Source organism: Cucurbita pepo, chromosome LG08 (assembly GCF_002806865.2).
Source record: "Cucurbita pepo subsp. pepo cultivar mu-cu-16 chromosome LG08, ASM280686v2, whole genome shotgun sequence".
NCBI classification, from domain to species: Eukaryota; Viridiplantae; Streptophyta; class Magnoliopsida; order Cucurbitales; family Cucurbitaceae; genus Cucurbita; species Cucurbita pepo.
In genome coordinates, this window is record NC_036645.1 from 9,963,902 (window position 1) to 9,990,800 (window position 26,899).

General features: G+C 38.5%; 7 protein-coding genes across 12 annotated transcripts in view; 3 read left to right on the forward strand and 4 right to left on the reverse strand.

Moving 5' to 3' along the window:
- Positions 1-489: 489 nt before the first annotated feature.
- LOC111799617 (putative pentatricopeptide repeat-containing protein At3g13770, mitochondrial) lies at positions 490-2,713 on the forward strand. The gene is made up of 2 exons (XM_023683031.1): positions 490-955; positions 1,244-2,713. Exons 1-2 carry the CDS (start codon positions 490-492, stop codon positions 2,686-2,688), a joined length of 1,911 nt encoding a protein of 636 aa, XP_023538799.1. The 3' UTR covers positions 2,689-2,713.
- An 893-nt stretch (positions 2,714-3,606) lies between these two features.
- On the forward strand, positions 3,607-6,278 carry LOC111799623 (chaperone protein dnaJ 6-like). The gene is made up of 8 exons (XM_023683042.1): positions 3,607-3,787; positions 4,578-4,676; positions 4,803-4,904; positions 5,112-5,171; positions 5,254-5,360; positions 5,438-5,520; positions 5,702-5,792; positions 5,916-6,278. The coding sequence occupies exons 1-8, from the start codon at positions 3,686-3,688 to the stop codon at positions 6,124-6,126; spliced, it is 855 nt and encodes a 284-aa protein (XP_023538810.1). The 5' UTR covers positions 3,607-3,685; the 3' UTR covers positions 6,127-6,278.
- An 11-nt stretch (positions 6,279-6,289) lies between these two features.
- On the reverse strand, positions 6,290-8,286 carry LOC111799618 (exo-poly-alpha-D-galacturonosidase). The gene is made up of 3 exons (XM_023683032.1): positions 7,584-8,286; positions 7,182-7,513; positions 6,290-6,899 (listed from the first exon to the last, which is right to left on the reverse strand). The coding sequence occupies exons 1-3, from the start codon at positions 8,159-8,161 to the stop codon at positions 6,406-6,408; spliced, it is 1,404 nt and encodes a 467-aa protein (XP_023538800.1). The 5' UTR covers positions 8,162-8,286; the 3' UTR covers positions 6,290-6,405.
- A 99-nt stretch (positions 8,287-8,385) lies between these two features.
- Positions 8,386-11,848, reverse strand: LOC111799619 (transcription factor bHLH48-like). Its single transcript, XM_023683033.1, has 7 exons — positions 10,948-11,848; positions 10,714-10,833; positions 10,550-10,615; positions 9,480-9,548; positions 9,113-9,184; positions 8,807-9,023; positions 8,386-8,708 (listed from the first exon to the last, which is right to left on the reverse strand). The coding sequence occupies exons 1-7, from the start codon at positions 11,473-11,475 to the stop codon at positions 8,641-8,643; spliced, it is 1,140 nt and encodes a 379-aa protein (XP_023538801.1). The 5' UTR covers positions 11,476-11,848; the 3' UTR covers positions 8,386-8,640.
- Positions 11,849-14,817: 2,969 nt separating this feature from the next.
- LOC111799621 (OTU domain-containing protein At3g57810-like) lies at positions 14,818-18,432 on the reverse strand. Of its 6 annotated transcripts, none has more exons than XM_023683036.1 (8): positions 18,217-18,432; positions 16,805-16,884; positions 16,105-16,363; positions 15,896-16,003; positions 15,689-15,810; positions 15,531-15,571; positions 15,232-15,330; positions 14,818-15,143 (listed from the first exon to the last, which is right to left on the reverse strand). In XM_023683036.1, exons 1-8 carry the CDS (start codon positions 18,278-18,280, stop codon positions 14,969-14,971), a joined length of 948 nt encoding a protein of 315 aa, XP_023538804.1. In that variant the 5' UTR covers positions 18,281-18,432; the 3' UTR covers positions 14,818-14,968. The 6 variants fall into 6 exon arrangements, with proteins under 6 accessions (XP_023538804.1, XP_023538806.1, XP_023538807.1 ...); XM_023683038.1 differs by lacking the exon at positions 16,105-16,363 and adding an exon at positions 17,982-18,023 and having other exon boundaries at positions 16,546-16,884; positions 18,217-18,277; XM_023683039.1 differs by lacking the exon at positions 16,105-16,363 and adding an exon at positions 17,982-18,033 and having other exon boundaries at positions 16,546-16,884; positions 18,217-18,277.
- Positions 18,433-19,759: 1,327 nt separating this feature from the next.
- Positions 19,760-22,793, forward strand: LOC111799620 (protein ABHD18). The gene is made up of 5 exons (XM_023683034.1): positions 19,760-20,289; positions 20,923-21,007; positions 21,105-21,274; positions 21,562-21,836; positions 22,332-22,793. Exons 1-5 carry the CDS (start codon positions 19,914-19,916, stop codon positions 22,506-22,508), a joined length of 1,083 nt encoding a protein of 360 aa, XP_023538802.1. The 5' UTR covers positions 19,760-19,913; the 3' UTR covers positions 22,509-22,793.
- A 756-nt stretch (positions 22,794-23,549) lies between these two features.
- Positions 23,550-26,899, reverse strand: part of LOC111800644 (bZIP transcription factor TGA10-like) — a 4,057-nt gene continuing 707 nt past the window's right edge. The window contains exons 3-11 of the mRNA XM_023684432.1: positions 26,592-26,668; positions 26,259-26,438; positions 26,108-26,176; positions 25,963-26,022; positions 25,693-25,770; positions 25,540-25,618; positions 25,186-25,457; positions 24,352-24,591; positions 23,550-23,878 (exon numbers count right to left, since the gene is read on the reverse strand). Of these exons, the coding sequence (XP_023540200.1) occupies positions 23,729-23,878; positions 24,352-24,591; positions 25,186-25,457; positions 25,540-25,618; positions 25,693-25,770; positions 25,963-26,022; positions 26,108-26,176; positions 26,259-26,438; positions 26,592-26,668 (1,205 nt within the window). The 3' untranslated portion in view covers positions 23,550-23,728. The remainder of the gene's footprint in view (positions 23,879-24,351; positions 24,592-25,185; positions 25,458-25,539; positions 25,619-25,692; positions 25,771-25,962; positions 26,023-26,107; positions 26,177-26,258; positions 26,439-26,591; positions 26,669-26,899) is intronic.

The window sequence follows — 26,899 nt, forward strand, 5'->3', positions numbered from 1 at the left end:
GGCTGCTGCTGCTGTGCCTGCTGTTGGAGCCTTCATTGGCGCTTCTGTTGCATCCTTGTTTGCATACTACTTGTAAAAGGTTGAGCGAGGGAATGAGGAATCAATAGGAGGGCCCTTGGGGAGCAATGAAGGGAGATTATGTAACATGGAAACAGAGAAACTTGTTAAAGGGTTTTGGTTCATTATTTAACAACAAAAAAATTCTTCAATTATATATTTATTCCTCAAATTTCTTCCATAATTATCTTAATTATATTCCTATCATTAACTCTAAATATAACAATTGGATCTCAATTTTAACTCCTAACAATTTTTAATTAAATATATTTTGATAGATAATATCATAACATTGCGTAGGTCGGTAATTTCTACGACATCCTTGTATAAGAAATTAAGAAATTTAGAAGGGTTTCCAAATAAATTAAGAACAAGACTAAAATATATATATATATATATATATATTCTTCTTTGAGTTTAAGGAACTTGAATATGCTGCGGAGGAGCTTCTGTTTGTACTTTCATGTCAAAGATCTATTACTCTCTCCCATCTGCACATTCTCCCGCCAAATATCTATTTCTCCATCACCCAACTTGAAAACACTGTGTTCCAATGCCCAATTGAATGAAGCATTGCTGCAAATGGCCATTTTTGGCTCTGAAATGAAGTTCGAAGGTTACGATACCATCTTGAACCAATGCGTTAGCCAAAGGGCTATTAGAGAAGGCCAAAGAGTTCATGCCCACATGATCAAAACTTGTTATTTGCCTCCGGTTTATCTCAGGACGAGGCTGATTGTGTTGTACAATAAGTGCGAGTGTTTGGGTGATGCACGGGAAGTGTTCGATGAAATGCCCCTGAGAAATGTGGTTTCTTGGACCGCGATGATTTCGGCTTATTCGCAGAGAGGGTTTGCCTCTCAAGCCTTGAATCTCTTTGTGGCAATGTTAAGATCAGGTACTCATTTCTTTTTCCCGTTCTATTTGTGAGATGTATAATCTGGTTTCCTTTCTTTAGAGTTGGCTTTTTGTACTTTTTGTTTTATGGATTAAGAGAGTTTCTACAGATACTCTGTTACTCGAGGGGCCCCAGAAAGATTGAACTCCCTCTTCTAGAATTTTAATGACAGATTAGGAATATTATTGGGATGAATCTTAGAAATTAAAGAATTGCATATTGATTAACTTACCCTATTGTCTCGAATCACATTTAATATGTTAATGATAAAAAAGGTCATTTTTTCAGGTACAGAACCAAACGAGTTCACTTTTGCTACCATACTTACTTCTTGCATAGGTAGTTTGGGATTTGAAATTGGTAGACAAATTCATTCCATTGTCATTAAAAGAAACTATGAGTCCCACATGTTTGTTGGAAGTTCACTTCTTGATATGTATGCAAAATCTGGGAGAATCCATGAAGCTCATGGAGTTTTCCAAAGCTTGCCCGAACGAGATGTCGTTGTGTGTACTGCTATCATCTCTGGCTATGCTCAAATGGGTCTTGATGTAGAGGCATTGAAGCTATTCCGTCAGCTCCAAAGTGAAGGAATGCATTCAAATTATGTAACTTATGCTAGTGTCTTAACTGCTCTATCCGGACTTGCTGCGCTAAATCATGGCAAGCAGGTCCACAACCATGTCCTTCGGTCTGGACAGTCTTTGAATGTGGTTCTCCTGAATTCTCTAATCGATATGTACTCAAAATGCGGGAACGTCTGCTACGCTAGGAGGATTTTCGATCACATGTCTGAGAGAACTTGCATATCGTGGAATGCGATGCTCGTTGGATATAGTAAACATGGCATGGGGCGAGAGGTACTCGAACTTTTTAAATTGATGAGAGAAGAAAATAAAGTTAAACCTGACAGCATCACGTATTTGGCTGTTTTATCTGGTTGTAGTCATGGACAACTAGAACATAAGGGGCTTGAAATATTTTACAACATGGCTGATGGAAAGGATGGGATTGAACCAGATATTGAGCATTATGGTTGTGTTGTTGATTTACTTGGACGTGTTGGCAGAATAGAAGAGGCTTTTGATTTTATAAGAAAGATGCCTTATGTGCCAACGGCTGCTATTTGGGGATCACTGTTAGGTTCGTGTCGAGTCCACTCGAACGTCGACATCGGCATAATTGTGGGTCAGAAGCTTCTAGAAATAGAGCCTGAAAATGCTGGTAACTATGTTATTCTCTCAAATTTGTATGCTTCTGCAGGAAAATGGGAAGATATGAGGAATATAAGGGACCTGATGCAAGAGAAAGCTGTGATAAAGGAGCCAGGTCGCAGTTGGGTAGAGCTTGATCAGATTGTTCATACTTTCCATGCAAGTGATCACACTCATCCAAGAAGGGAGGAGGTGGCGAGGAAGGTGAAAGAATTAGCCATTAAATTCAAGGAAGAGGGTTATGTTCCCAACTTGAGTTGTGTGTTGTATGATGTGGATGAAGAACAGAAAGAGAAGGTACTTCTAGGCCACAGTGAAAAGCTAGCTATGGCATTTTGGTTGATTGCTGCCCCTGAAGGAGCAACGATCCGAGTCATAAAAAACCTCCGAGTTTGCGTCGATTGCCATAGTTTTGCCAAATTTGTGTCGAAGCTTTATGCAAGAACGGTAATCCTAAGGGACAAAAACCGGTTCCATAATATAGTTGGGGGAACATGTTCTTGTGGAGATTATTGGTAAAAGCTTCCATGTTAGAAATAGCAATGACTCGTCTCTTCTCTGCTACTATTAAGATTGCAACTTTGTTGCAGTCTAGAATACATGAACTGAAGTAGCCTATGATCCAAAGAAGGGGAAGAACAGTTCAAGATCAATATTTAATTCCTAATGTCGAACATCGCGGTGGCTGTAGCAAGACATCAAAACTGAAATCTTACGACACATCATGAGGTTTCCAACTTCGGAATTTTTCTGAACCTGTTGAATCTATTAGCGTTCTCATTCACTTGGAGGTTGAAACAAGTTGAGGTGTATACGGGCGAAATAATCTCCAATAGCTCGAGATCAAGGTGTTTACCAAATGAATACCAGATGTGCTGAACGTGGATAGCTAATGGGAACTAAAGATCCCATTTTTAAGTATGTTACATAACAGATTATACATGGAGATCGCACAAAAGAATGAAGACCTCGATCAAAGAATTCTTTTGGACTTCTGTTCAATAATGTTTAAATTGATTCTCTCTTGGTAAGTATACAAGTAATTACCTTTCGAATTCAATATCGTTCCTATCACTTTATTATAGATTATGATTTAGCTCCGTAGCTTCAATCTCGATTTACTTTCTAGTCTGAAAAATCTCGTCAAGAGAATGAATTAACATTTGATTCTCATTTATTCATATTTAGATCTACATACAAAATACTCTCATTTCGCAAGACTTCTCATGTTATTGCAAAATTTAATTAAGATCAGATAATCAGGAGCCATTCAATCGAAATGAGCGGTTAATATCAAAAGTACAATTCTGTTAACGGTACGCCACTTGTAAAGATCGTCGCGCGGGAAATGGAGAAGGCTAAAATCAGCAAACAAGAAACTTTCGGCGACTGAAAATAAAAAAACTCGATCTTGCAAACACCCATTGTGTTCTTCATCGGATCGGATCGGATCGGATCATATACTACTCAGGCTCTGCGATTCTTGTTTTCACTTGGACCCTCTCCTCGAATTTCTATGGCGAAGAAGAAGAAATCTAGGGTTCCTATGGAAGAAGAGGAGGAAGAGCAAGTTGAAACTCCGAGTGAATCTTACGCCACTCAGAACAGCCTCTACGAGGTACGGCGTGTGTCTTTTATGTTATGGATGATTTGTGGATTGACACACCATTTTATCTCGACATTCTTTTGCCCTAAAAATGGAGTCGAGTGGCGTTTTCGTGCTTCATTATTTACGGCTTATGGTGGATGTTCTTGTCTTATGATGTGTAGCTTTTGCTTGTGTTGTTAGTTTTGAATCCTTCAATTTTATGAGGTGGAAATCGTTGTTAATACTCCAATTTCTAGCGTTTCTTTACATTTGGTGGGAATTCGCCGATTTTGAGACAAGAACAGAGCTAATCCGATCAATTGATGGCGTTTGTTCTTTTTCTGCGTTTTTTCTTCAAATCTTGTTCTGCAATACCTTGTTAGCTCTCTGGTTCCGTAGGAGTGAAGAAATTCAGCTGCCCATATCAATGAAACAGGAGAGGATCCCAGATTTCTTTTAGCCATATGAATTAAGACTATATCTTACACAACTTTTAGCCTTCTCTTTTGTCACTTAACTGATAGTTGTTAGAACACCGGGATTTTGATAATGAGTTGCAATCGTGTGAGATCCCACATCAGTTGGAGAGTAGAACGAAGCATTACTTATAAGGGTGTCGTTTTAAAACCGTGAGACTGACGACGATACGTAATGGGTTAAAGCGGACAATATCTGCTAGTGGTAGGCTTGGGCTGTTACAGATTGTTTTATTGTTCTGAATTGTTTTATTGTTCCGATGAAAGGAATGTATGAATTAACTGCATCCCTATAGTGTGTGGTTCCTTCACTTCCTAAATTTGGTATATAATAATGGTTGTAGGTTCTTGGAGTGGAGAGGACAGCTTCTCAGCAGGAAATCAAGAAGGCATACTATAAGTTGGCGCTTCGCCTTCACCCTGACAAAAACCCTGGAGATGAGGTGATGAATGCTAATTTTACATCTGCAAATTTTAGTTCTGTGTTTTTAAATTGATTTTTGTTCTATTTTGTAATCATTTGTTTGAAGTTATATGTAGTTGTTTACTTGTTACTTTCATCCCTTCAGGAAGCCAAAGAGAAATTTCAGCAGCTGCAAAAGGTTGTGTCCATTCTTGGGGATGAGGAGAAGCGTGCAGTTTATGATCAAACAGGCTGCATTGATGATGCTGTAAGTACTCACCTAACTTATACTTTTAGACATTTGTAGTCTACTGATATCGCATGAGGACTTGAATAGTAGATCGATGCATAAGTACGCATCGTATTGGTTCATTTACAGGACACTTTGGAACGTACAATTGAGTATTCAACTTACTATTAGACTTAGTGTTAAAGAATTGCAATCTGATGTCTTTCTGGATTCTTTTCACATCAGGACCTTGCAGGGGACGTTGTTCGGAATCTTCACGAGTTTTTCAGAACGATGTACAAAAAGGTTTCACTTTCACCAAGTAGAAAGATCAATACCTTTATAATATCAATGGAATTAGTTTGTAACTATGTATGGTTAATTGTAGGTCACTGAAGCTGACATAGATGAATTTGAAGCAAATTACCGAGGATCTGAATCAGAGAAGAAGGATTTGATTGATTTGTTTAAGAAATTCAAGGGGAATATGAACAGGTAATGAGAGTGTCTCATAACTGTCCTGTTTTTATGTGCACTTGCCAAGCTGCATTCTTAAGTTTCTTCTTTCACAGGATGTTCTGTTCTATGCTTTGTTCGGATCCCAAGCTTGATTCGCACAGATTCAAGGATATTTTGGATGAGGCTATAGCTAATGGTTAGCATTCATCTTGCTTTTATATTGATGGCTATGTCACCTAACCTTCTCTTATATTGCTGCTCTAGGGTTGCTATGGCTACCTCATCCTAGGATTTGTTTTGTTGATACTTCTAGTACATTTCTTTGCAACCCCCTTCGACGTGATGATGCTAATGTTATCCTTTCTTCCTTGCGTTAGGGGAACTGAAGGTAACGAAGGCCTACGAGAAATGGGCATGGAAAATATCCGAAACAAAGCAACCTACCAGCCCTGTGAGGAAGAGGGTGAAGTAAGCTTTTCACTGTGTTTTATCACTTTCTATGACTTCGATGATGGTACTTCGACTTTTATATCAGTCAAATCTCGTCATCTTGGACCGAAGAGCTTACTGAATGCTTGGATTTGTTGACAGATCCAATAAAGAGTCGGAAACAGATCTCTATGCAATAATATCTCAGAGAAGGAATGAGAGGAAAGATCGATTCGATTCCATGTTCTCGTCTTTGGTTTCTAGATATGGGGGAGGCGATTTGTCAGAACCGACTGAGGAAGAATTCGAGGCTGCCCAGAAGAAGCTAGAGAGCCGAAAGTCGTCCAAAAAATCCAAGAGGAAGAGGAAGTAAGTCTCTCATCTATGATTGGTAAATTGCTTGATCAATTGTTAGATTCTGTACAAACGTTTTAGCTCTGTGCTGCTGAATGACTTTAGAAATGTTGAGACAATGGTTTCCATGATGGTTGTTCTTAACCATTTGCAACAAATGAAGAATTCAAATAATCAAAGTCTTCAACAAACCCCACTATATAGCAACCTCTTAAATGCAGAGTACAATTATTCTATACACATTCTTACAGAAAGAAACGAAGATAACACTTTCAGGATTCAAATAAATCACAAGCTTTCATTCTCTTAAATAACCTGAATGAAAGTTCAAGAAAGAGATGTTACTCACAGTTGATGGTCTGAAATCCAAAGGATTGTTCCACTGTAATGATCCATCATCATCATCAGACCATTTCATATCAACATTTTCGAAACTCAATCCTTCAATGTGCTCCATAATCATACCTGCCATCCCATGTTTAACAAAGCCTTGGCAACCCGGTCTGTAGTCTGCTATACCACCACCATATTTTGTCCATCTTTTGTAGGTCAACTTCACGTTGTTGAATCTCAGATTACTCAGAACTCCGGATTTCGATCCCGACAAGAAAACCCCGTTTTCGGAGGTTGCTGTGATGTTTATGAAGTTTATGTTTGAGATTGAACCCTCCTTCGAGCCTGGATCTCTAGGGCAAGTCGTAACGTAAATTGGCTCAGCTCTTCCCCACCATGAAGGATCATAATATCTTGTACTTACGTTCATGTTTGAGAATGTAATGTCATTTGCACTTCCTACAGGAGAATATGAAGACAGAATTTCTTAATGGGATAGGAAAGGAGTGGAAATTCAAACCATTTCGACCTTTTGGTTGAGAAAATGTCTAAACTAATCGAATTATCTTCAAGTTGGTAATATAAAAATAGGTTTCATTTGTCTGAATTTCTGTATTTTGCTCTAACCCCACTTCTAAAAAGTTGAAATCTTGTTCTAAAAAGCAGAAAACTGTTATATATAATGGCTCCAAAAAGACTAAAGTTTGAGCATCACAACTAAGAAGGGAATGAAAAACTGACCTCCATCGCGCAGCTGGAACCCCAGACCTCGATGAGAATCGACAATGGTGATGTTGTCGAAGAGCATTCGGGTGAAATTGAACCAACTGGCGCTACCCAGCTTGATGGCAGAAGATTTGGTTCTAATCCAGCAGTTAGTGGCAGTTAAATTGAAGACAGGGCCATTAGATGTTTTGGGGCAGATTGCATCATCTCCGGTGTCGATTCTGCACCTTGTAATGAAGGTATTATTGGAGTCTTCAATATCAATCCCGTCGTTGTTTGGTGTATCGAAATCTCCATAAATTGAAACATCTTCGATGATTGTGTTCTCACATCGAACCAGGTGCAAGCTGCATCAAATTTCACTTAGAGAAATGCAGTAATTATGTAAGAGAGAGGGAGGGAGAGTGTCGCACGCACCACCAGTGAGCAGGCTGATTCAAACTAACATTCGAAACCCTAACATTCTTCGACCCGATGAACCCAATCAGATCCGGCCTGCACTCATCGCCATAGCACGCCCCGGTCTTGTTCCAACTCACCATCACGTTCTTCCTCTTATCGAACTTCTCCACGAATTTCAGCCCCTGCCCATCCACCACGCCTCCGCCGCTGATCTCGACATCGCTCGCGTTCTCCGCCACCACCGCATACCACCTCGACGAATCCATGGGATAGTCCTCCATCCTCGTTCCGGCCAGCACGGTGGCGCCAGGTTGGATGTCCAATACGACGCCGGATTGAAGCCATATCGTCGCGGTCAGGTAGGTACCCGGCGGAAATATAACGTAGCAGCGGACCGGCGAGGGGCAGCTGTTAATAGCGGACTGAATCGCTGCAGTGTCGTAGTGGACTCCATCGCCGATGGCTCCGAAGTCGGTGACGGAGAAGGAGGTTGATCCGCCGGGAAGTCTGATTGAGGGAACAACGCAGTGTGAATGGATGATGAGAGAGAAGAAAAAGAAAAGAATTGCCATTGGATGTTGATTCATCTTCATCTCTTGATTCTGATTTTTCCTTTCCCTTTTAGTTATATTGTTATTTTATTAGAATTCTTCTTTTAAAGAAAAGCTCTCCGGTCCATTACTTGGTGGGCGGATAATGGATTACGTTAGATTTCATTAAGATCACTGAAGAAATTCTTAGTTGAATCCATGGCGTTCGGTTTTGATATCATCAAGTTGTGTGTTCTTCATATGAATATCGGGAAGAACAAAGATCGGAGAAAGAGTAGCAATCACAATCAGTACAATTTTAGTCTGACAGTCTTCAGTAATGGCTTCAATCAAAGCAGCCTCCAAATTAGTATACACATTAAAAATTTAGATACCAAATCAAATTCCTCTCGGCTTCGTCTTCTTCGTCGTCTTCTTTGTCGTCTTCTTCGCCTTGAACACCCAGTTGAATGTGGAGGCAGATACTCTACTTCTCTGCTTACTCCTATCACTATTAATATATTTCGCTATATACACGGCTGCTACCTACAACTAAAATATAATGCTGCCTTCACGCCTCCATCTTCAACTGATTTTGAGCGTACAGATGCTGTTTCATACATAGTTGATCAGTTGAACTATGTTTAAATTGGTCATTTTAGAGTATTACAGAATAAGGTCATAGATCATAGAGTAAGAGTTGTATACCTGAATTTGCTGAAGAGTCGTAACTTAAAAGAGAGTTTTCAGGAGTGCTGAAAGTATGAAGGTTATGCTCGTCCCTCGCCCCGGCTAGCTGGTTAACTACTGCTGCATCAAAATGCCATTGCTGTTGATATTGTTGTCTGCTTCCACTTGGGGAGATTTCTGACCACATCAATGGCGTAATCATGGTTGGAAGGTTGCTTTCGTGTACGGGTTCGTTCTGAGATTTCAGTAAACGATAACACGACGTTAAATCTCGTTCACAGAAAGTTGACAAAGAAAAAGAAGCAGATGCGCTGATATACTTACTTCTGCAGCCAATATGCTATCAATGTTGAAATCAACTCTGGGGTTAACTGCTGCAAGCCTCATTGACAAGAACTGCAACACAGCAAGTTCAACACAAGTTGGTTGATATATAAAAAGAAAATAACTACTGAAAATGATGCATATTGGCTCTCTCTCTCTCTCTTTCCTATTTTGAATCGAGGAACACGCAAGCTAGTCCGAACAATCATCGATAGAGCCACCAAAAAGAACAACTCCAGGAGCTGACATACATAAAACAAGGTACATATACGTATTCTTGTCGAGCTTATACATTTCTATCTACCCAGTCGTATCATATACGTATCAGTCCAGAACGAATCTCAAAACGTTTAAGTAAGATTCTGACCTCCACTTGACGCTGCAGCGATTGTACATGGTTGATGATTTCATCCAACACTAGAGCTGTACCTGAGATCTACAGAGACACAGAGGAAGGAAGAAAATAAATAAAGAACTCAGTTTCTAACTTGCAGACTACTTCATTACATTTGATATGAATAGAAAAAGAACAGTTCAGTGCTTAACGACGACATCTAATCTTCCTCTCTCGACTACTGAATCTTCATAAGACTATAATGTTCATTAAACTACACGGTACATTACAAACGAGTCGGGGTCAGTCTCAATCTGTTTATTTCAAAACGTCTCGTAATTCTTCGACTCACTCTATCGTGGCTATTCACAACTCTGGGATGCATATCTTTTTCTAAAAACGCTCACGTTTTCCACGTCCTCGAGAAGTTAGGTGAGGAAGTTGCTGTTCTGTCATCCCATATTTGCATCCAGTTTATGATGGATGCCTAACTTAAAATAGATGGAAAATAGCATGGACCCTCAAATGAGTATCAACAACCCAACAAGCATATGGGACCCCTTCTGATTCCCCCAACTCCTTCAAGGTAAGTCCAGCTTGCATTCCTTTGGAACTAAATTTCTCAGCCAATCAAAGTGAAAATTGCTGAGATTTCAAGCAATCTCTATGAATATAAGACATATTGATTATAAGACATATTAAGCGAGCATCGTACGAGTAGAATACATGATAAACAAATAACATCTAACTCCATCTTCCCATTTGGGAATTCGAATATTTGACCTTTTGATCGAGAGTATATGTCAGTTACCATTGAACTAAGCTCACGTGGGCAGAATTCAGATTCTCGAGAGATGGTCGAGAGAAGGTAAGAAAGGAAAGATGAAGAAAAAGACCTACTGGGCACTTCCCTTGGCTCAAAAGCAACCACTTTATTACAGAAAAGGTGACAATGACAAGAACCGTTATTAAAGTTCATAATCCAAGAACCATAATTCCACTTTTTGGCAGACAATTAGAGAGAAATCATAATAAAGCTCCACAGATTGAATCAAAGAACATTTAATTATGATAAAGACTGCATAACTACGAAGACTACTGACCTTATTGCATCCAGGGACCAGTTCTTGAAGTAGCTTCATCCGAGCATTGATTTTCTCTCTCCTTGCCTTTTCAAACCAAAAGGGAATAAAGTGTTAGTTCAGCACAGTTAATCAGACTAAAATTGATGATCAGATCTTAAGTACTGATTAATTAACAAAATTACTCGCTCTGCTAGGCTATGTTTGTCTGTCGCTTGACCACGGCCGGCTCGGACATGAACGTAAGGGAGCTTCTCTGCATCTTCCTGGCTCTCGTTCTTGCTCTTCTTTGATGACCCTTTGCCCTGAATTGGTTAAAGATTGTAATTGATTGAAATTCAGACATGGAAATTGATGTAGAAATCAAAGCCCTAGGTTTCTTTGTTTTTGTTCTTATGGACTTTATGATTATCGGTTACCTTTTTCTCGCGCTCCTTCCTCTTCACCGATCTCTGATTCGTGTTGTTCTCCACCGTCGGGTCGGAGATTTTCGGATACGAGTGATTAGGGTTCGAATCGGTTTCAATGGTGGGCTCGTTCTTCACTTTCTCCAAACTGACGCTCGAATTCAACGGCACTGAACTCGTCGTCTCCGGCGAGTGTTCTTCAGCCACGACAGAGAATTTGGCGTCGTGTTCGTTTAGAGGCGAGTTCGTCGGGAAGGTCAAATTGCAATTTAAGGCACTGAAGTAGGGTTTCGGAACGTCTTTGACACGGTGGTGAACGGAATCATCCTTCTTAACCTCCGCGGAATCCGTCGAGTGGAGAAGCTCTAAAGCCTGCGTTGCCGGAAGTTCAAGAAGCGCCGTGAAGGAGCTAGCATTTTCCGACGGAATCGTCATCAACCCATGAATTTCTTCACAGAATTGATGCGATTCAAGTCCAGTGTAATTGAACTGACGCCCGATGGGACTGGATCCACCAACAGTCCCCACTTCAATCTCCATTTACAGTAACAACAACTTCACAAATTCCCCTTCACCTTGACCAAATTCGGAGCAAAACCCAGCTCCTCAAATGTGGGATTACAGAGCTAATCGATGAATCAGAGGGGAAATGGAGGGGAATGAAAGAGAAACAGAATGTGGGTATGAAGGAAAAGGAAACTATCTTCAATGGCAGCCAATCTACTTTCTTCTTCCTCTTAATAATCAGTCGAGATTAGTTCTGGAACCCATTTGAAGTATGGCGAAAGCAACGTTGCTTGATGGTACCGTTCAACTTGGAGTGCATAATTATACGCAAAACGGAGTTTTGTTTACAAAGATCAGAGAAAAAAAAGCAGAGAGAAAATGGTTTCTACGGATTTTACCCTCTACAGTTCTTCCTCTGATGATATAGACTTCCGGATGGACCACAAACACAATTTTTTGTCCCTTTTTTTTTTCTCTCTAAAATAATAATATTACTCTACTTACTTTTCCTATTTATCTTTTTATTTTTATTTTTACCCTAAATGAGGTAAAATTTACTAGCAACACACAAGTAAATCTTGGGTTNTTTTTTTTTTTTTTTTTTTTTTTTTTATAATTTCATCTCTTTTTCTAGTTGATCTTCAAATTTCTTCTCTCTATTTTTAGCCACTTACTTTTGGATTACATTTTTTCTATGGATCAAACAAGATGAAATTTTTGTAATGAGATTTGTTCTGGATAAGGGGAGGATGGTAATTTTGATGGGTTTGATTTCAAGTAGAAGAGATAGAGAGACCAGCATTGAAGGTTTTAATTTTACGTTGATTGACTAGTGAGGAAGAAAGAGAACCATTCGGATGTTATGCTTAGANATTTCAAGTAGTCAATCAACTAGTGAGGAAGAAAGAGAACCATTCGGATGTTATGCTTAGATGTCCATGCTCGAGTATCATAGTCCTAATTTCGGTTTATATAGTTAGACAAAACTTAAACATTACAAACAGTATAAACAATTAAGATTAGCTCAACAGTGAGATAGAGATGAGAAAGCATACCTTTTTGGGTCATCTTCTACCTGTGAGGGCTTGCTACGTAACTAAGTACCCTCTATGGTTAAAAATTATTTTTTCAAAACTATAACAATTTCTAGTGGTACTAATTTTATTTTGGTGATCGAGTCCCTCTTCAAATTATAAGCAAAACGTTCATCTTATTCATGAGTATTTTAACGGAACAACTCAAACCTTTATCAACATAGAATCACCCACATAAGTGAAAACGGGTCGAAGGTTCATTTTGAGAGTACTCACTTGAAATGAAATGAGAAACGTTTTAATGAATTAATTTATTTCTAAATTATATATGTATATTAAATTTTATTTTATGAAATACTATTAAATTTATTAGAAGGAGAGAAAACGTAGAAATAAAATGATATTTTAATTAATTATTTATTGAATTTGAAAAAAAAAATGAAAATTTTATATTGATGGAGAATTTGAAAGAGATGTGAGATAGTGTGGGATGGGATGGCACTATCAAATGAGCTGTAGTCATGATTTCAAGTGGCTCCCACCAAAAAATTTAACTAACAAAATAATAATATTACCAACAATATTTTTTTAATTTTCTCATCCTAATTTAATGAACCTTTTATTTTCTCTATTTTTTTTTAAATATAAATAAGAAAATAGTTTGAATAATAATAATAATAATAATTTGTAATTGAATTTGGTTGGGTACGTATTTGTGAGGATAGGGAAGCAGCGGCCAAACAGAGAACAAAGACTTCTGCTTTAACTAATAATGAAATGTCGTCCGTTTTTAGGCCCATTAGCCCATTCTAAGGGCCCACTTCGTCCTTATGGGCCCACTTCTCCTTTTTGGGCCCACTCCATTTATGCCCACATTTTATATTATTTATGGATGATTAATAAAATTGAAAGATAATAATCTTATAACTGGAGGATGATTTTTATAAATTTTCCCAAAAACATTTATTTTATTTTATTTTATTAATCCATTATTAAATAACCATACATTAAATAAAAAGAGCAGAGGCTATTGGGCCCGAGGTCCGACAAGTGGTGTGAAGTGGTGGGCCGAGATGTTGGGAGGACCAGTTTCAATGGGCCCATAGCTGAAGACGTAGACTAAAGTAGGGGTGGGCCCATGTTCCAGTCTTTTATATATTTATTTATTTATTAAAAAAACCAATGATTAATAAGTGAAAAATAGTGACATATGGGGAGTTGAGGTAGAAGTAGATAAAAGTAAGCTGTCTGAGATATGTCGTCTATCTTTTTCTTTTCTTTTTTAATTTCTTTCTCTTAGTTTTTAATAATTTTTTTAATTTACGAGGCGTGTGACTACTTGGATTATGCCATACTCATCATTGGACGAGTATGAGTTGAAGCCTTGTATATAAATAAAGTTGAGTATCCCGATGAACCACATGTACTAAACTATTATTTAGACCTAAGCTTAGCTTCGACGTAAGCCTAATGATCGTACAACAATGTTCGGAGTTAAGTTACATTGCACTACCTACATCATGACTTTTTGTCCAGTTTTAGGTTAGGGTTAGATCTACTTGTTGGGTGTCAATAGCTCAACTAATTTTTTCCGATTAATATACCTTATAACGTCTATGATAAATTATTTTCACTAATAATTATTTAAAAAATAATGACGTAATATCAAAATTATTTTTTGAAACTTAAAAAATATTATTTGATTAAATGAAATTGACATGTTTAACCCTAAAAACTTACCAACTTATTAGTATTTTGAAAATTAGTTCACCATATAGATTAATTCATAAATTAACAAAAAAAAAAAAAGGAAAAGAAAGAAATAGAGGGTGATGGGCCCAAGGGAGGCAACTAGTCAAGGTAAGTGGTGGGCCAGGAAGTGGGCCGACATGTAGGGAGTACCAGTTGTAAAGGGCCCACCCACACTGAAGTTTTATTTATTTTTTTAATTAAATTTTTTTATATACGGTTAAAATAAAATAAAATAGTTAATAATTAGAAGTAGGGCTAAATAAGTAAAATACAGTGAGTTATATCATCTCTGCCAAACTTGTCCACTCTCCCAGACTATGTATACTATACAGCTACCCTCCCCTATGCCTACATTTTTGTCCATCTAATTTTGGTGTCGTTCGGGTCTATCTACTTGAATGATGTCGGCCTAAGATATTTGTTTCGACTTAGGCTTAGTTTCGACGCAAGTCTAAGTAGCCTAGAACACCGTTTTTTTAATGCTAAGTGTCACAGTTATGCTAATCCAAGCCTACCTTTTATCATATACGTCGACCAAGAGCACTATGGTCGACTCTAGAGCCACTTACAAATTCATGACATGGGTCGAAACGAAAGGACTAAACCTATTTTGACATACAGATACAAGATATTCAGTAATGTACATGATGGATTCTCATATCCATCATTGAAATGGAAATTGAAATTTATTTATAGAATGAAATAGGATGAATTAATTCACAATAATTGACTAAGGAACACTAAAGTTTTGATATACTGACCCCTTGATTTGCAGGAATTTGCAAAGCATCGTAATGGCCAAAGCCATGGTACAGAACTGTGATGGGATTTTGTTTGCCATATTCATCGCCATATTCAGCAATGGATATCAACCCACCAGAAGCTTTATCGTACATGTACACTATGATAGGTGCACTGCAGCAGCAACCACAGCCTTCAATCTTAACAAGCAATTCATTCATATACCACAGTAGAGAAACAAGTATTGAGAGGAAGCGCTTACTGAAGAATATGAGAGGCCATGAATAGCTCGGGCTCGCCTCCCCATACGCGTGGTTTTCGCATATTAGACACATATGTATCGAAATCACCTTCAATGAACCTATTGTCAACACAGGCAGGATGTTATTGTGAGACCAGGATGGATATGGGAGAACCTCATCTTGTTCTATACGGTAGAGATAGTTTAGTCATTGAACTTTTAAATTTGTGTCTAAAATGTTCTTGGACTTTAAAATGTGTTTAATAGATCTTAGAGATCCTCACGAACTTAAAATTCTTTTGAGAGAGAGAGAGAGTCACCATTCTGTTTCCTCTCGTCTCTTGATAAACTCATCTGCAACCTGAAAGATGAGTGATCTATCATTATAAGTAAAGGGCCAATTTTGCAAAGAACTTGGTCTGAAATATGGATTCTTGTCACCATGGTATTCTCTTAAAAACAAACTAATAAAACTTACTTTAGTCCGTAACTCATCTGCCAAATCTCTCTGAAGGTTCTGGCTTGGAGCTGGTTTCCCAGATCGTAAACAAGCACCATGAGCGACCGAGCGGAACAAACATCGTCCATCTCCGGGAATTCCTGCCCAGAACAAACAATTTGCTACAATCAATTGTCGATTTGACCGTGTAACGTAAAAGAAGACGTAGAAGGCTTCGAAGCTCACCTATAACAGAATACTTAGTGTAAACCTTTTTTCCATGAGAGAGTTTGACATGAGAAGAATCAGAATTTTCTTCATTATCCTCTTTCTCACAAGCTGCTTCAGCATGAACTGGTTCAGAAGTTGAATAACAAGCCATCAGATGCACATCTTTCTGGCCATCGTATGTTATATTTGATTATCATTGGGGATTGAGAGTTTCATATTCATACCTTTGCATGATAATGAAATTTCAAGTCCTCTTCCACACAACCCTTCATCCGTAATCAAATCTTTAAAAGACTTCAACTCAATTGGCTGTCTGGAGAAGCAATAACTGAGACAGCCTCCCTGAAATCTTTGGCTAGTATTTGGTGAACAAGACGACATTGTGGAGATGGTTTGATCCGAACACTTTGGTCTTGAAACGCCATAGGAACAGCAAGAGTTCGATGTCCTTCGAGACAGCACGGTACAAATGTTGCTGCCCATCTGTGATCGAACACGGAAGTTCAGAGGGACAACATTCNTTTTCTTCATTATCCTCTTTCTCACAAGCTGCTTCAGCATGGACTGGTTCAGAAGTTGAATAACAAGCCATGAGATGCACATCTTTCTGGCCATCGTATGTTATATTTGAACATCATTGGGGATTGAGAGTTTCATATTCATACCTTTGGATGATAATGAAATTTCAAGTCCTCTTCCACACAACCCTTCATCTGTAATCAAATCTTTAAAAGACTTCAACTCAATTGGCTGTCTGGAGAAGCAATAACTGAGACAGCCTCCCTGAAATCTTTGGCTAGTATTTGGTGAACAAGACGACATTGTGGAGATGGTTTGATCCGAACACTTTGGTCTTGAAATGCCATAGGAACAGCAAGAGTTCGATGTCCTTCGAGACAGCACGGTACAAATGTTGCTGCCCATCTGTGATCGAACACGGAAGTTCAGAGGGACAACATTCCTCGTGCAAACGCTTATTGAGCCAATAGGCATGCTGGTGTAGCCTGAGAAATTAACAGAACAAAGAAAGAGGAAACAAGTCAGAAATTGAAAGCATTCCATAATTTGGACCAAAAAATTTGAACGCCCTTCTTTTATCTCTGATGCTTAACATGAACAAGAGGAGCCCAAACCAAATTGATTGTGTGACATGTGCAACGTCCATCGATGATGGTTCATTAATGTCTATTGATTTAGACTCCTTCCACCTTCCTAACTACGAATAAGATCGAGAGGAGCCCAAACCAAACCAAGAACGAAAACGGATTCGATGTCTACAAAAACATTAACATACAGTCCAAAAATCATATCCACTTAAACAAAACCTTTGTTCAGGAATACTACAAAATGATCATGTTTCTTTTTTGTAATATAGAATATGATGCAGTACAATAAGCTGAAGGTGTAACTTGAATCTCACAGCTTCAAAAACTGAAAGCCTTAGTGAGGTTCAGATTTTGAGTACATCTTTAGCAGGTATAAGACCTTTTCTGTGAGATCCAACCTCAATTGGATAGGGGAACAAATGCTAGCGAGGACACTGCCTCGAAGGCGGGTGGATCGTGAGATCCCACATTGGTTAGAGAGGGGAACGAAACATGCTTTATAACGGTGTGGAAATCTCATCCTAGCAGATGCGTTTTAGAAACCTTGAGGGGAAACTCGAAAAGAAAAGCCCAAAAAAGACAATATCTACTAATGGTAAGCTTGGACTGTTACATTTCCTCAGAAGTCCTCTGCCGGTAAAAGACTTGCTATAATAACAAACTAATATACAATGCAACAATCTCTTTAAACGGAATTCAAATATGTGACTATTTGATTATACGTCTTAACTAGTTGAGTTATGCTACGATCGGTGAATAAACGATGCATTTGTTATAAACAGCCTTAAAATCACAAATATCCATGACTAAGAATTTACATTTCAGCTGCAATAGCTCATGTTCTGCCAATATGAATTCACATTATGTTACTGAAATATAAACCAAAGTTCATGCAGATGGCTATAAATGCACACACCCAAAAGAAAATTAACAACGAACAAGGAAAGGGGAAAAAGAAAAAGAACTAGAACGAAGATAATAAGAGTCCCCATTACCATTGAGCAAGGAAAAACACGAAGGTCAAGAATCTGAAAACCCTGAACAAAGCTTGAGAAAGAACAAAATCAAACAGCGAAAGATCAACAGAAGGCAAGCAGCAGAGGATCAAATCGAAGAGGGGAGGAGATTTAAAATTCGAAGAAAAACCCGAGCACGTGAAAGAAAGAAACAACAAAAGCAAACCCCAAAAATGGCATAAGATTCAAGAAATGGGATTAAAGGAAAGAATACCTGCAACGGTAACTTTGCGATTAATGTTGAGCCACGAACACACGGCCCCTTTTTTGAGACGCATTGCTTCGGAATTAGATTAGGGCAATGATCCATATGTTACCTAGTCGGATTTGTAATGAACACGCTGCTTCTGAATTTCCACTCGTTTCGTTCTGTAGCTTCATCCAGGCGTTTGCTCGAAGATCAAATCTTCTCGAACAGTAGCTGTTCCAATTAAGAAACNAGTCGGATTTGTAATGAAGACGCTGCTTCTGAATTTCCACTCGTTTCGTTCTGTAGCTTCATCCAGGCGTTTGCTCCAAGATCAAATCTTCTCGAACAGTAGCTGTTCCAATTAAGAAACCTTCGCAGAAGTAGGTGAAACATTAGGCGCCTTCGATCAGCCGCTCCCACAAGATATTTTCCTACCATTTTGTTTTAGACAAATTAAACATCTTTTTTTAAAAAAAAAAAAAAATGGAAATTCAAATTTCTCCTTCTATTTTAATCATTTACTTTTAAATATCTAGTTAATATAAATTTTTGGTGACTTTGATTTCAACTTCATCCACAAATTGAGGAGTAAACTTTGATTTATTTTTCTCGAAATTTAATTGTAGGCGCAACAAAAGCGGGGAAGCGGCGATAGGTCAATTAAAGTTCGAATCTTTNTTAAAAAAAAATGGAAATTCAAATTTCTCCTTCTATTTTAATCATTTACTTTTAAATATCTAGTTAATATAAATTTTGGTGATTTTGATTGCAACTTCATCCACAAATTGAGGAGTAAAATTTGATTTATTTTTCTCGAAATTTAATTGTAGGCGCAACCAAAGCGGGGAAGCGGCGATAGGTCAATTAAAGTTCGAATCTTTGGATAAAGTAATCAAATATTCGCGGCTCCCAAATCCGCCCGCTGTTTTTGTTTTCTTCACCTTATCTTTCTTATTTTCATCTTTAACGCCGTCTTCTTTCCTTCAAACCTTCCGCCCTTCCATTTATGGTTTTGTTCTATGAATCACACCCCTTTCCCCTTGTTTTCCTTCTTCTTTTCTTTGATTAATCTAGCTTCGATTCTGTTTTTNTCTTATCCTTCTTACTTTCATCTTTAACGCCGTCTTCTTTCCTTCAAACCTTCCGCCCTTCCATTTATGGTTTTGTTCTATGAATCACACCCCTTTCCCCTTGTTTTCCTTCTTCTTTTCTTTGATTAATCTAGCTTCGATTCTGTTTTTTCGCGATCTNCCTTATCTTTCTTATTTTCATCTTTAACGCCGTCTTCTTTCCTTCAAACCTTCCGCCCTTCCATTTATGGTTTTGTTCTATGAATCACACCCCTTTCCCCTTGTTTTCCTTCTTCTTTTCTTTGATTAATCTAGCTTCGATTCTGTTTTTTCGCGATCTGGGTTTCTAAGTTTATTCGATTCCAATTACTCCTTCAGATCTGATCGGGGGTTTTTATTTTTTCCCGCCCAAATCGCTTGATGAGGGACTGTTTTGATCTTCTTCTTTGCATTGTTTTCATGGATCTTAGGTAGCTTATCCGATTGATTGATTNACGCCCAAATCGCTAGATGGGGGACTGTTTGGATCTTCTTCTTTGAATTGTTTTCATGGATCTTAGGTAGCTTATCCGATTGATTGATTTGTGAATTGAAACTAGATAGGTCTCTGGGTATTTGTGGTGTGCTGTTAATTATTGGGGTTTTCTTACGATGGTCACTGTTAATCTTGGAATGCTTCATTATGTGTTGGACCATGTGTATGGTGCATTTGTGCACAGAACCAAGATCAGCCCACCGTTTTTCTCGAGGGGATGGGGTGGTTCGAAGCTGGATTTGCTTGAAAAGATGATCAAACAGTTGTTCCCAGATATGGTAGGCCAGAATTTGCCTCCCAGTTTGATTAGACCCATTTGGAGAACGGTTTGGGAGAATGAGAGTGCTCGTTTGAGAGAAGGGGTTTTCAAGACCCCTTGTGATGAACAGCTTCTTGCTGCATTGCCTCCCGAGAGTCATAATGCAAGGGTTGCTTTTCTCATGCCTAAATCTGTGCCAACCCACAAGATGTCTTGTGTTGTTCATTTGGCAGGTATCATGTTTTGTTTGTGATGCTTTACATAATATCAATCTTGTTTTTAGTGAATACTTATCTTGTTTACTGCTTATGTTTGTGCAACGACCGAAGCTTACCGCTAGCAGATATTGTCCTCTTTGGGCTTTTCCTTCCGGACTTCCCCTCAAGGTTTTTAGAACGCATCTGTTAGGGAGAGGTTTACACACCCTTATAAAGAATGTTTCGTTCCCCTCTCCAACTCACGGGGATGTCACAGTTTGCTACTCATTGCTACTCACGGAACATGATCTCATNCACGGGGATCTCACAGTTTGCTACTCATTGCTACTCACGGAACATGATCTCATATTTAGTAAATAATTGTAGGTGAGAAAGTTTTAGACACATTATGGTTCTCTTTGATTAAGATACCAACTAAAGCATAGCTAACTGGTTATATGTCCTAGAAAAGGCCTTCAGAAGGTTCAAATCTCCACCTCTCGAACGCAAAATTAGAATTATAGTTTCTTTGGAATCTCTCTTTTTCTTTTTTCTTCTGATCATGTATATATGTTTGTTGTTCAATGAATATCAATCTCATTGACTGAATGAAGTGCTTCTCTATTGTAAAGGTCAGATGATAACCCTACACAAACAACTATTTTGCAGGGACTGGAGACCATACATTTGAAAGGCGACTACGTCTTGGAGGGCCATTGTTGAAGGAAAACATTGCAACCATGGTGCTTGAGAGGTATGCTTTATCCTGCTCTGTTAAATGAAACTAAAGTTACTAATAATGTTATGCAAAACTTTAAGTTATTAATTTCGTGTCAAATATTCGACTACAGTCCTTTCTATGGTCAGCGACGACCCATGCTGCAATCTGGTGCCAAACTCTTGTGTGTTAGTGACTTGCTTTTGTTGGGAAGAGCAACCATTGAAGAGGCTCGCGGTCTTTTACATTGGTTAGACTCTGAGGCAGGGTTTGGAAAGATGGGTATTTGTGGGCTTAGCATGGGTATGCCTCAATCTAGATACCTTGGCATTATGGTTATGAAGCTACTCACTAAATTTCATGGACTAAATCATTACATATTGAAGTTTTGGCATTAAATCCTTACTTTGAGAGCCTAGATTAAATTTTAAATCTGACATATGTTTGCATTTAAGCAGTCATTTATGAAACAAATTCCTAAGNCAGAAACAAATTCCTAAGTTGAACCCATTTATGAAATTTAGGAGGAGTACATGCTGCAATGGTTGNATGAAACAAATTCCTAAGTTGGACCCATTTATGAAATTTAGGAGGAGTACATGCTGCAATGGTTGGATCTCTACACCCTACACCGATTGCGACGTTTCCTTTTCTTTCTCCACACTCTGCTGTTGTAGCATTCTGTGAGGGAATTTTAAAGCATGGAACTGCTTGGGAAGCATTAAGACAGGATCTTGCATTGCAGAAGTCTGCCATGACTCTTGAGGAGGTTAGAGAACGGATGCGGAATGTACTCTCTCTCACAGACGTCACACGCTTTCCGATCCCGAAAAATCCCAATGCTGTCATACTTGTTGCAGCTACTGTAAGTTCTTGATCCTGCTTTACTACATTCAATACATTTCTCAAGTGTTCTGCTTTCCTTGTATCTCTAAATGTGCTGATATGGAGTCTTATGCCATTCATATATATCGAGTTCGGTTACTCATGCTTAGTTCTTAATATGTAATCTTGTTGCTTGTATTTTCTGTGCTATATAGTATACTACTATAGCGTCTGATGTTCATGAGGTTATATAAACTCTTTCATTCGCATAGTACTTTTACATTTATAATGTGTCCGTTAAAGCTCTTTCCTTTTGTTTAAAGAATTGGAGCACTCTCTTGTAAGCTTTTGTGGCCTGCCGTCTGTTCTATTATTCTTCTGGTTTCAAGTTTGGTTTCTTAATGAATTTTGATTGAACTCTGAGAGATGTATTCTGAAGCCTGCGTTCGTGTTGCTTTACGACACGGTTTGTTTGTTGCTATTTTGTTCTCTACTTTTCGCATTGAAGCTTAGTTCGAACACTTTCGAGTTTCAGGACGATGGCTACATTCCGAAACACTCTGTGCTCGAGCTACAGAAAGCTTGGCCTGGTTCAGAAGTAAGATGGGTGACTGGTGGTCATGTATCTTCCTTCATTCTACACAATAACGAGTTTCGTCGGGCGATTGTTGATGGGCTCGACAGACTCGAATGGAAAGAATCGCCATTGTGACACGAAAGCTTTGCACCAAACATGTAAAGATGGTTGCCTATTTCTTTCTTTCTTTCTTGTTTTCTTCTTATTCTGTGGATTTGTATCATTCAACCTGTAAATCTGATATGATACTATTCTGCGATGTCTTCTCTCTTCCTAATTTCACGTTCATAGGTATAAACATTAGACAACTCTATTCAGAAGCAATGCCTGCATCTTTCGTTGTAATTTATATAACAATGGTGTGATCGCACTCGAATCAGACCCAACTCGTGGTTTATTTGACACGTTCAACTTTGCTCATATTGTTTGTCAATTCTCAATTTTTCTTGTAATAGAGTGAGTGTTATATAAGCACACTACTAGCAGATATTATCTTTTTTGGATTTTTCCTTTCAGACTTCTTAATTGGGAAGTCCAAGAAGACAAGATTTGCTAGCAGTGTGGTTGAACCACTACGAATGGTATCAGAACCAAACACCGGGCAATGTGCCAGCGAGGAGGCAGAGCCTCGAAGGGGGTGGACATGAGGCGGTGTACCACCAAGGACGCTGGGCTCGTAGGGGTAGATTGGGGGAGGGTCCCACATCGATTGAAGAAGGGAATGAGTGCTAGTGAAGACGTTGGGCCTCGAAGGGGGTGGATTGTGAGATCTCACATCGGTTGGGGAGGAGAATGAAATAAGGTGTGTAAACTTCTTATAGGAAAACCCAAAAAAGACAATATTTGCAACTTTGACGAGAAGTCCAAAAGAAAAAACCTAAGAAAATTCAAAAAAGACAATATTTACTAGTGGAATCGTTACGGGATACATCCCACCAAACCAAACATGAACAAATCTACAAACATGAACAAATCTAACATATTCCCAGATCAATTACCAATCTCTTCAATATAATATATCTGCTCCAATCAACTCCCAAATGTGTCCAAGACAAGTGTTTATTAGTTTATTATACAGCAGCAACTGCTCCTTTGAAAATAAACAAAACAACATTTCTTTGATTATTGTGTGGAAGCTGCTTAGAGTTGTTTTTATTTTGGACTTTTCTTCCATCCTTGAGGAATCAAAGACCTATTTGCTTTGTATATTTATAATTAGTGAGAGAAAATGGTTCATCAACAACTATTTTATTTATCTATATCTCATGTTCTATAGCTATATCTTAGAGAGAGCTTCATGAGCTAAAAGGGAAGAAGTTAAGATTTTGTCACTTAAAAAAGGGTATACTTCCGACTCAATCCTGCCTCGGTCGAGCTAACCACAAGGAACTAAGAGCTCGAAGCCGATGAAAATACTCCGCAATGGCTAGCAGACATCGTGCAGCTTGTCGGGTCGTCAACATTTGATGCAATCGATGAATGGTTTGATGTCTCAAATGATCTGCCTACAATCACAACAAAACAAAGTCAAATAACAACAAANATCGTGCAGCTTGTCGGGTCGTCAACATTTGATGCAATCGATGAATGGTTTGATGTCTCAAATGATCTGCCTACAATCACAACAAAACAAAGTCAAATAACAACAAATTATATTACTAAACAAAACTCAAACCTAACATCTCATTCGTCTTTTATAAAAACTTATAATTTATTAGTTGCTCAATCATTTATCTTTGGATATTGTATGGTGGGTCACGTTTTGAAAGGTAGGTGTCGGGAAGAAGATAAAGAACAAAACGAATAATAGAACAGAGATAGACATATTCGTAGATTCCAGTAGCCAACCAACCAACCACATGAACACTTTGGGATATAACGAGAGTTGCTTTTGGATCAGGAAAAGGATAGGACTTCTCATTTCCCAATTCAAAGTGGACAATATCGTACTATTGTGAAGAGAGATAGGAGAGGGTACCTGTCGTACAAAGCCTTCGAGGGTCGAGAGCTTGTTGATGGCTAAGGTCATCTGGCCCATGTAGTTAGCCATATTGGGAGGGTTACTCAATGAATCAGCGGCGATGGTGTCTGATAAGGATTGGTTAAGGGCTTCAAGGCCTTCAGACAATGCCTCTTCGCTCTCTTGTGTGGATTGTTGCAATCCACAAATGTTCAATATTTGATGCTCAGTTAATGGCTCTATTTCACCCATTACTATCTACACAAACACACACCAAACTTTTGGGGTTAATTTTTATGGTCAAAAATAGCATTTATTCTTAGAGACAAAGAGAGAGAGCCATGCAATTCTTGCCATTTCCATCCATTTCTATGTCACACACACAACCAATTTGTAGTATAAAGGTATTGCCTTTCTACATTGCATTACCTAATCCTTACATATTATGCAAAATTTCAATACCCTTTCGTCATTTATTGTTGCTTCACACTTTCGAGAAAAACAACCAAACACACAATGTTGTCGCTTCCCGTCCCATCATTATACCCCTTTTTTTGGGTTTTATGGTCGAGAAATTATTCGACAGGGTAGGAACAGTGTCACCAGCAACAATATATCTAATACTATACTGTTGCTGGTGACAACGTTCCAACCATGTCGAATAATTTCTCGACCTGAGAAATAGATTTTTAAAAATATACCCATGTTAAATAATAATAATGTTGTTATTATTATTATAATAATACTTATTATTATTATTATAATTATTGTTGATATTATTATGTTAGTTTCCTTTTGGTGAAGAAAGAAAATTAGGAAGGAAAAACCAAAGAGATAATAATGAAAAGGTACCTTAAGGAGCTCAGAGGGCCTAAAATCGCCCATCCACAAGAAGCATCTCTCCGCCGGCGTCTTCCACATGCCGGAGACAAGGTGGAAGACGTCGGACTTAGCCACCATCATTTTCAAGTTCAAAACCTCGTCGTAGTGGACAAGGCAGTTGTCGACAAACAATCGGAGCTCGTTTTCCGGTAAATGTTCCTGCACAGCTGCTCGGAGCTCGCACATCAGCCGGTGGTGCTCCTCTTGCCACCGCCTATACTCAATGTCGAACACCGCGGCATCTACAAGAGTATAAGGTTTATAAGTAAGATAATATCATACCATCGTGAACGTACGTAATTACTAATAATTAGGGATTGTTACCGGAGCTGAGGTTATGGAAACCGGGGGGAAGTCCTTGGTCAGCTCCTAAAATGGCTGCTCCGCCACCCACAAGCATACCCTAATGAGCACCAGCAATAACATCAAGTTACAAAATAATGAATTAAACTCCAAATATATATATATATATATTACCTGAGTTCTTGCTCTTTGTAGCTCTTGCTCCAGTTGCGTCAGCTTAATCCTACTCAGCTCCAACTGCTGAACATAGGCCTGAAAATGTATCGAAGGAATCATGACTCTATATAATGATATGGTATTGTGTACTTTGAGCCTATGCTTTCGTGGCTTTACTTTGGGTTTTGGGCTCATGCGAACGGAGAAATATATCATTTCCTAAATTAGTGGAGGTGGGACTCACTTCCAACAATTCTCAATACACGAGAAAGAAAGCAAAAAAAGGACCTTTTTTCTTAGCCTGCTTTTTCTTGCGGCCTCTCGGTTCTGAGCCAGCCTTCTAAGAGTCTGAAAATGAAGCAAAAAGAAGGCATTTTTAAGGGTGAATGAGGTCAAAAACAGGTATAGAATGAAAAAGGTGGGATTTTTAGACCTTGGGGTCTGGAGTTTTGGGTCCTTCTTGCTCTGAGCTTGAGGTCAGCCCTTTCTTGTTAGCCTCACGCTGCGACAAAGAAAAAAGGGTTCAATTTAATGTTAATTAAGAAGTGATTTTGTTTTTATTTAATTTAAAAAAAAAGGTTTACTTTTGGAGGTTTGGCATGAGGTTCGGTTATTGTTGTAGTTGGGTTTGGGTTTGGGTTTGGAGTTGGAGTTGGGGGTGGTCCGGATGGAGTGGCTCCACTGCTGCGTTGGTTGGCCAACTCCTTGGATGGCTCTGATGCTTTGATCTTTGAATCACCATGGTTAACCAATGCTGTGTTTGCCTACAACACCAAATCCAAATTTCATATACTCCCAAATTCAAAAAAGAAAAAAAAAAAATGTCTTCTTCTTCTTCTTCTTCTTTTCTTAATCCATTTAATATCATAACTAATCATCAACTTGGAGAAAAGATGCAATTTTTCTCATTTATTTACTTTTGCTGGTAATGGGTCGACGTGCATCGGCTGCGACGGGAAGATGTTCAACGTCGCCGGTCTCATCCCCGAACTCTCTGCAACAAAAAAAAAAACAAACACACCCTTATAAAGAATGCTTCAACGGACAAATTATGGTAAATTTAAGGAGGAGAGAAGGGTTTGAATGCATGTAATGTTTGAGAAGAGAAAAGGGTAAGAAATGGAAGAGCCAAAAGGAATAAAACATATGCTGAAACCCCATAAGAGAGAGAGAGAGAGAGAGAGGAACAAAGAGTGTGTTATGGTCAAAGAAGTACAACCACAGA

Coding starts and splice junctions, on each gene's coding strand:
- LOC111799619 (XM_023683033.1), bottom strand. CDS start 11,475: ATGGAGATTGAAGTGGGGACTGTTGGTGGATCCAGTCCCATCGGGCGT. Junction 9,185..9,479: donor CGCTGCAGCGTCAAGTGGAG/GTCAGAATCTTA, acceptor GCTGTGTTGCAG/TTCTTGTCAATGAGGCTTGC. Junction 9,024..9,112: donor ATAGCATATTGGCTGCAGAA/GTAAGTATATCA, acceptor CTGAAATCTCAG/AACGAACCCGTACACGAAAG.
- LOC111799621 (XM_023683036.1), bottom strand. CDS start 18,280: ATGCGTCTCAAAAAAGGGGCCGTGTGTTCGTGGCTCAACATTAATCGC. Junction 16,885..18,216: donor TCGCAAAGTTACCGTTGCAG/GTATTCTTTCCT, acceptor TTAATTTCTCAG/GCTACACCAGCATGCCTATT. Junction 16,364..16,804: donor ACTTCCGTGTTCGATCACAG/ATGGGCAGCAAC, acceptor GTTCGATCACAG/ATGGGCAGCAACATTTGTAC.
- LOC111799620 (XM_023683034.1), top strand. CDS start 19,914: ATGGTCACTGTTAATCTTGGAATGCTTCATTATGTGTTGGACCATGTG. Junction 21,275..21,561: donor TATTTGTGGGCTTAGCATGG/GTATGCCTCAAT, acceptor TATGAAATTTAG/GAGGAGTACATGCTGCAATG. Junction 21,837..22,331: donor TCATACTTGTTGCAGCTACT/GTAAGTTCTTGA, acceptor TTCGAGTTTCAG/GACGATGGCTACATTCCGAA.
- LOC111799623 (XM_023683042.1), top strand. CDS start 3,686: ATGGCGAAGAAGAAGAAATCTAGGGTTCCTATGGAAGAAGAGGAGGAA. Junction 4,905..5,111: donor CAGGCTGCATTGATGATGCT/GTAAGTACTCAC, acceptor TTTTCACATCAG/GACCTTGCAGGGGACGTTGT. Junction 5,361..5,437: donor TTCAAGGGGAATATGAACAG/GTAATGAGAGTG, acceptor CTTCTTTCACAG/GATGTTCTGTTCTATGCTTT.
- LOC111799618 (XM_023683032.1), bottom strand. CDS start 8,161: ATGAAGATGAATCAACATCCAATGGCAATTCTTTTCTTTTTCTTCTCT. Junction 7,514..7,583: donor AATCAGCCTGCTCACTGGTG/GTGCGTGCGACA, acceptor AATTTGATGCAG/CTTGCACCTGGTTCGATGTG. Junction 6,900..7,181: donor GTTCCAGCTGCGCGATGGAG/GTCAGTTTTTCA, acceptor ATTCTCCTGTAG/GAAGTGCAAATGACATTACA.
- LOC111799617 (XM_023683031.1), top strand. CDS start 490: ATGCTGCGGAGGAGCTTCTGTTTGTACTTTCATGTCAAAGATCTATTA. Junction 956..1,243: donor TGTGGCAATGTTAAGATCAG/GTACTCATTTCT, acceptor TCATTTTTTCAG/GTACAGAACCAAACGAGTTC.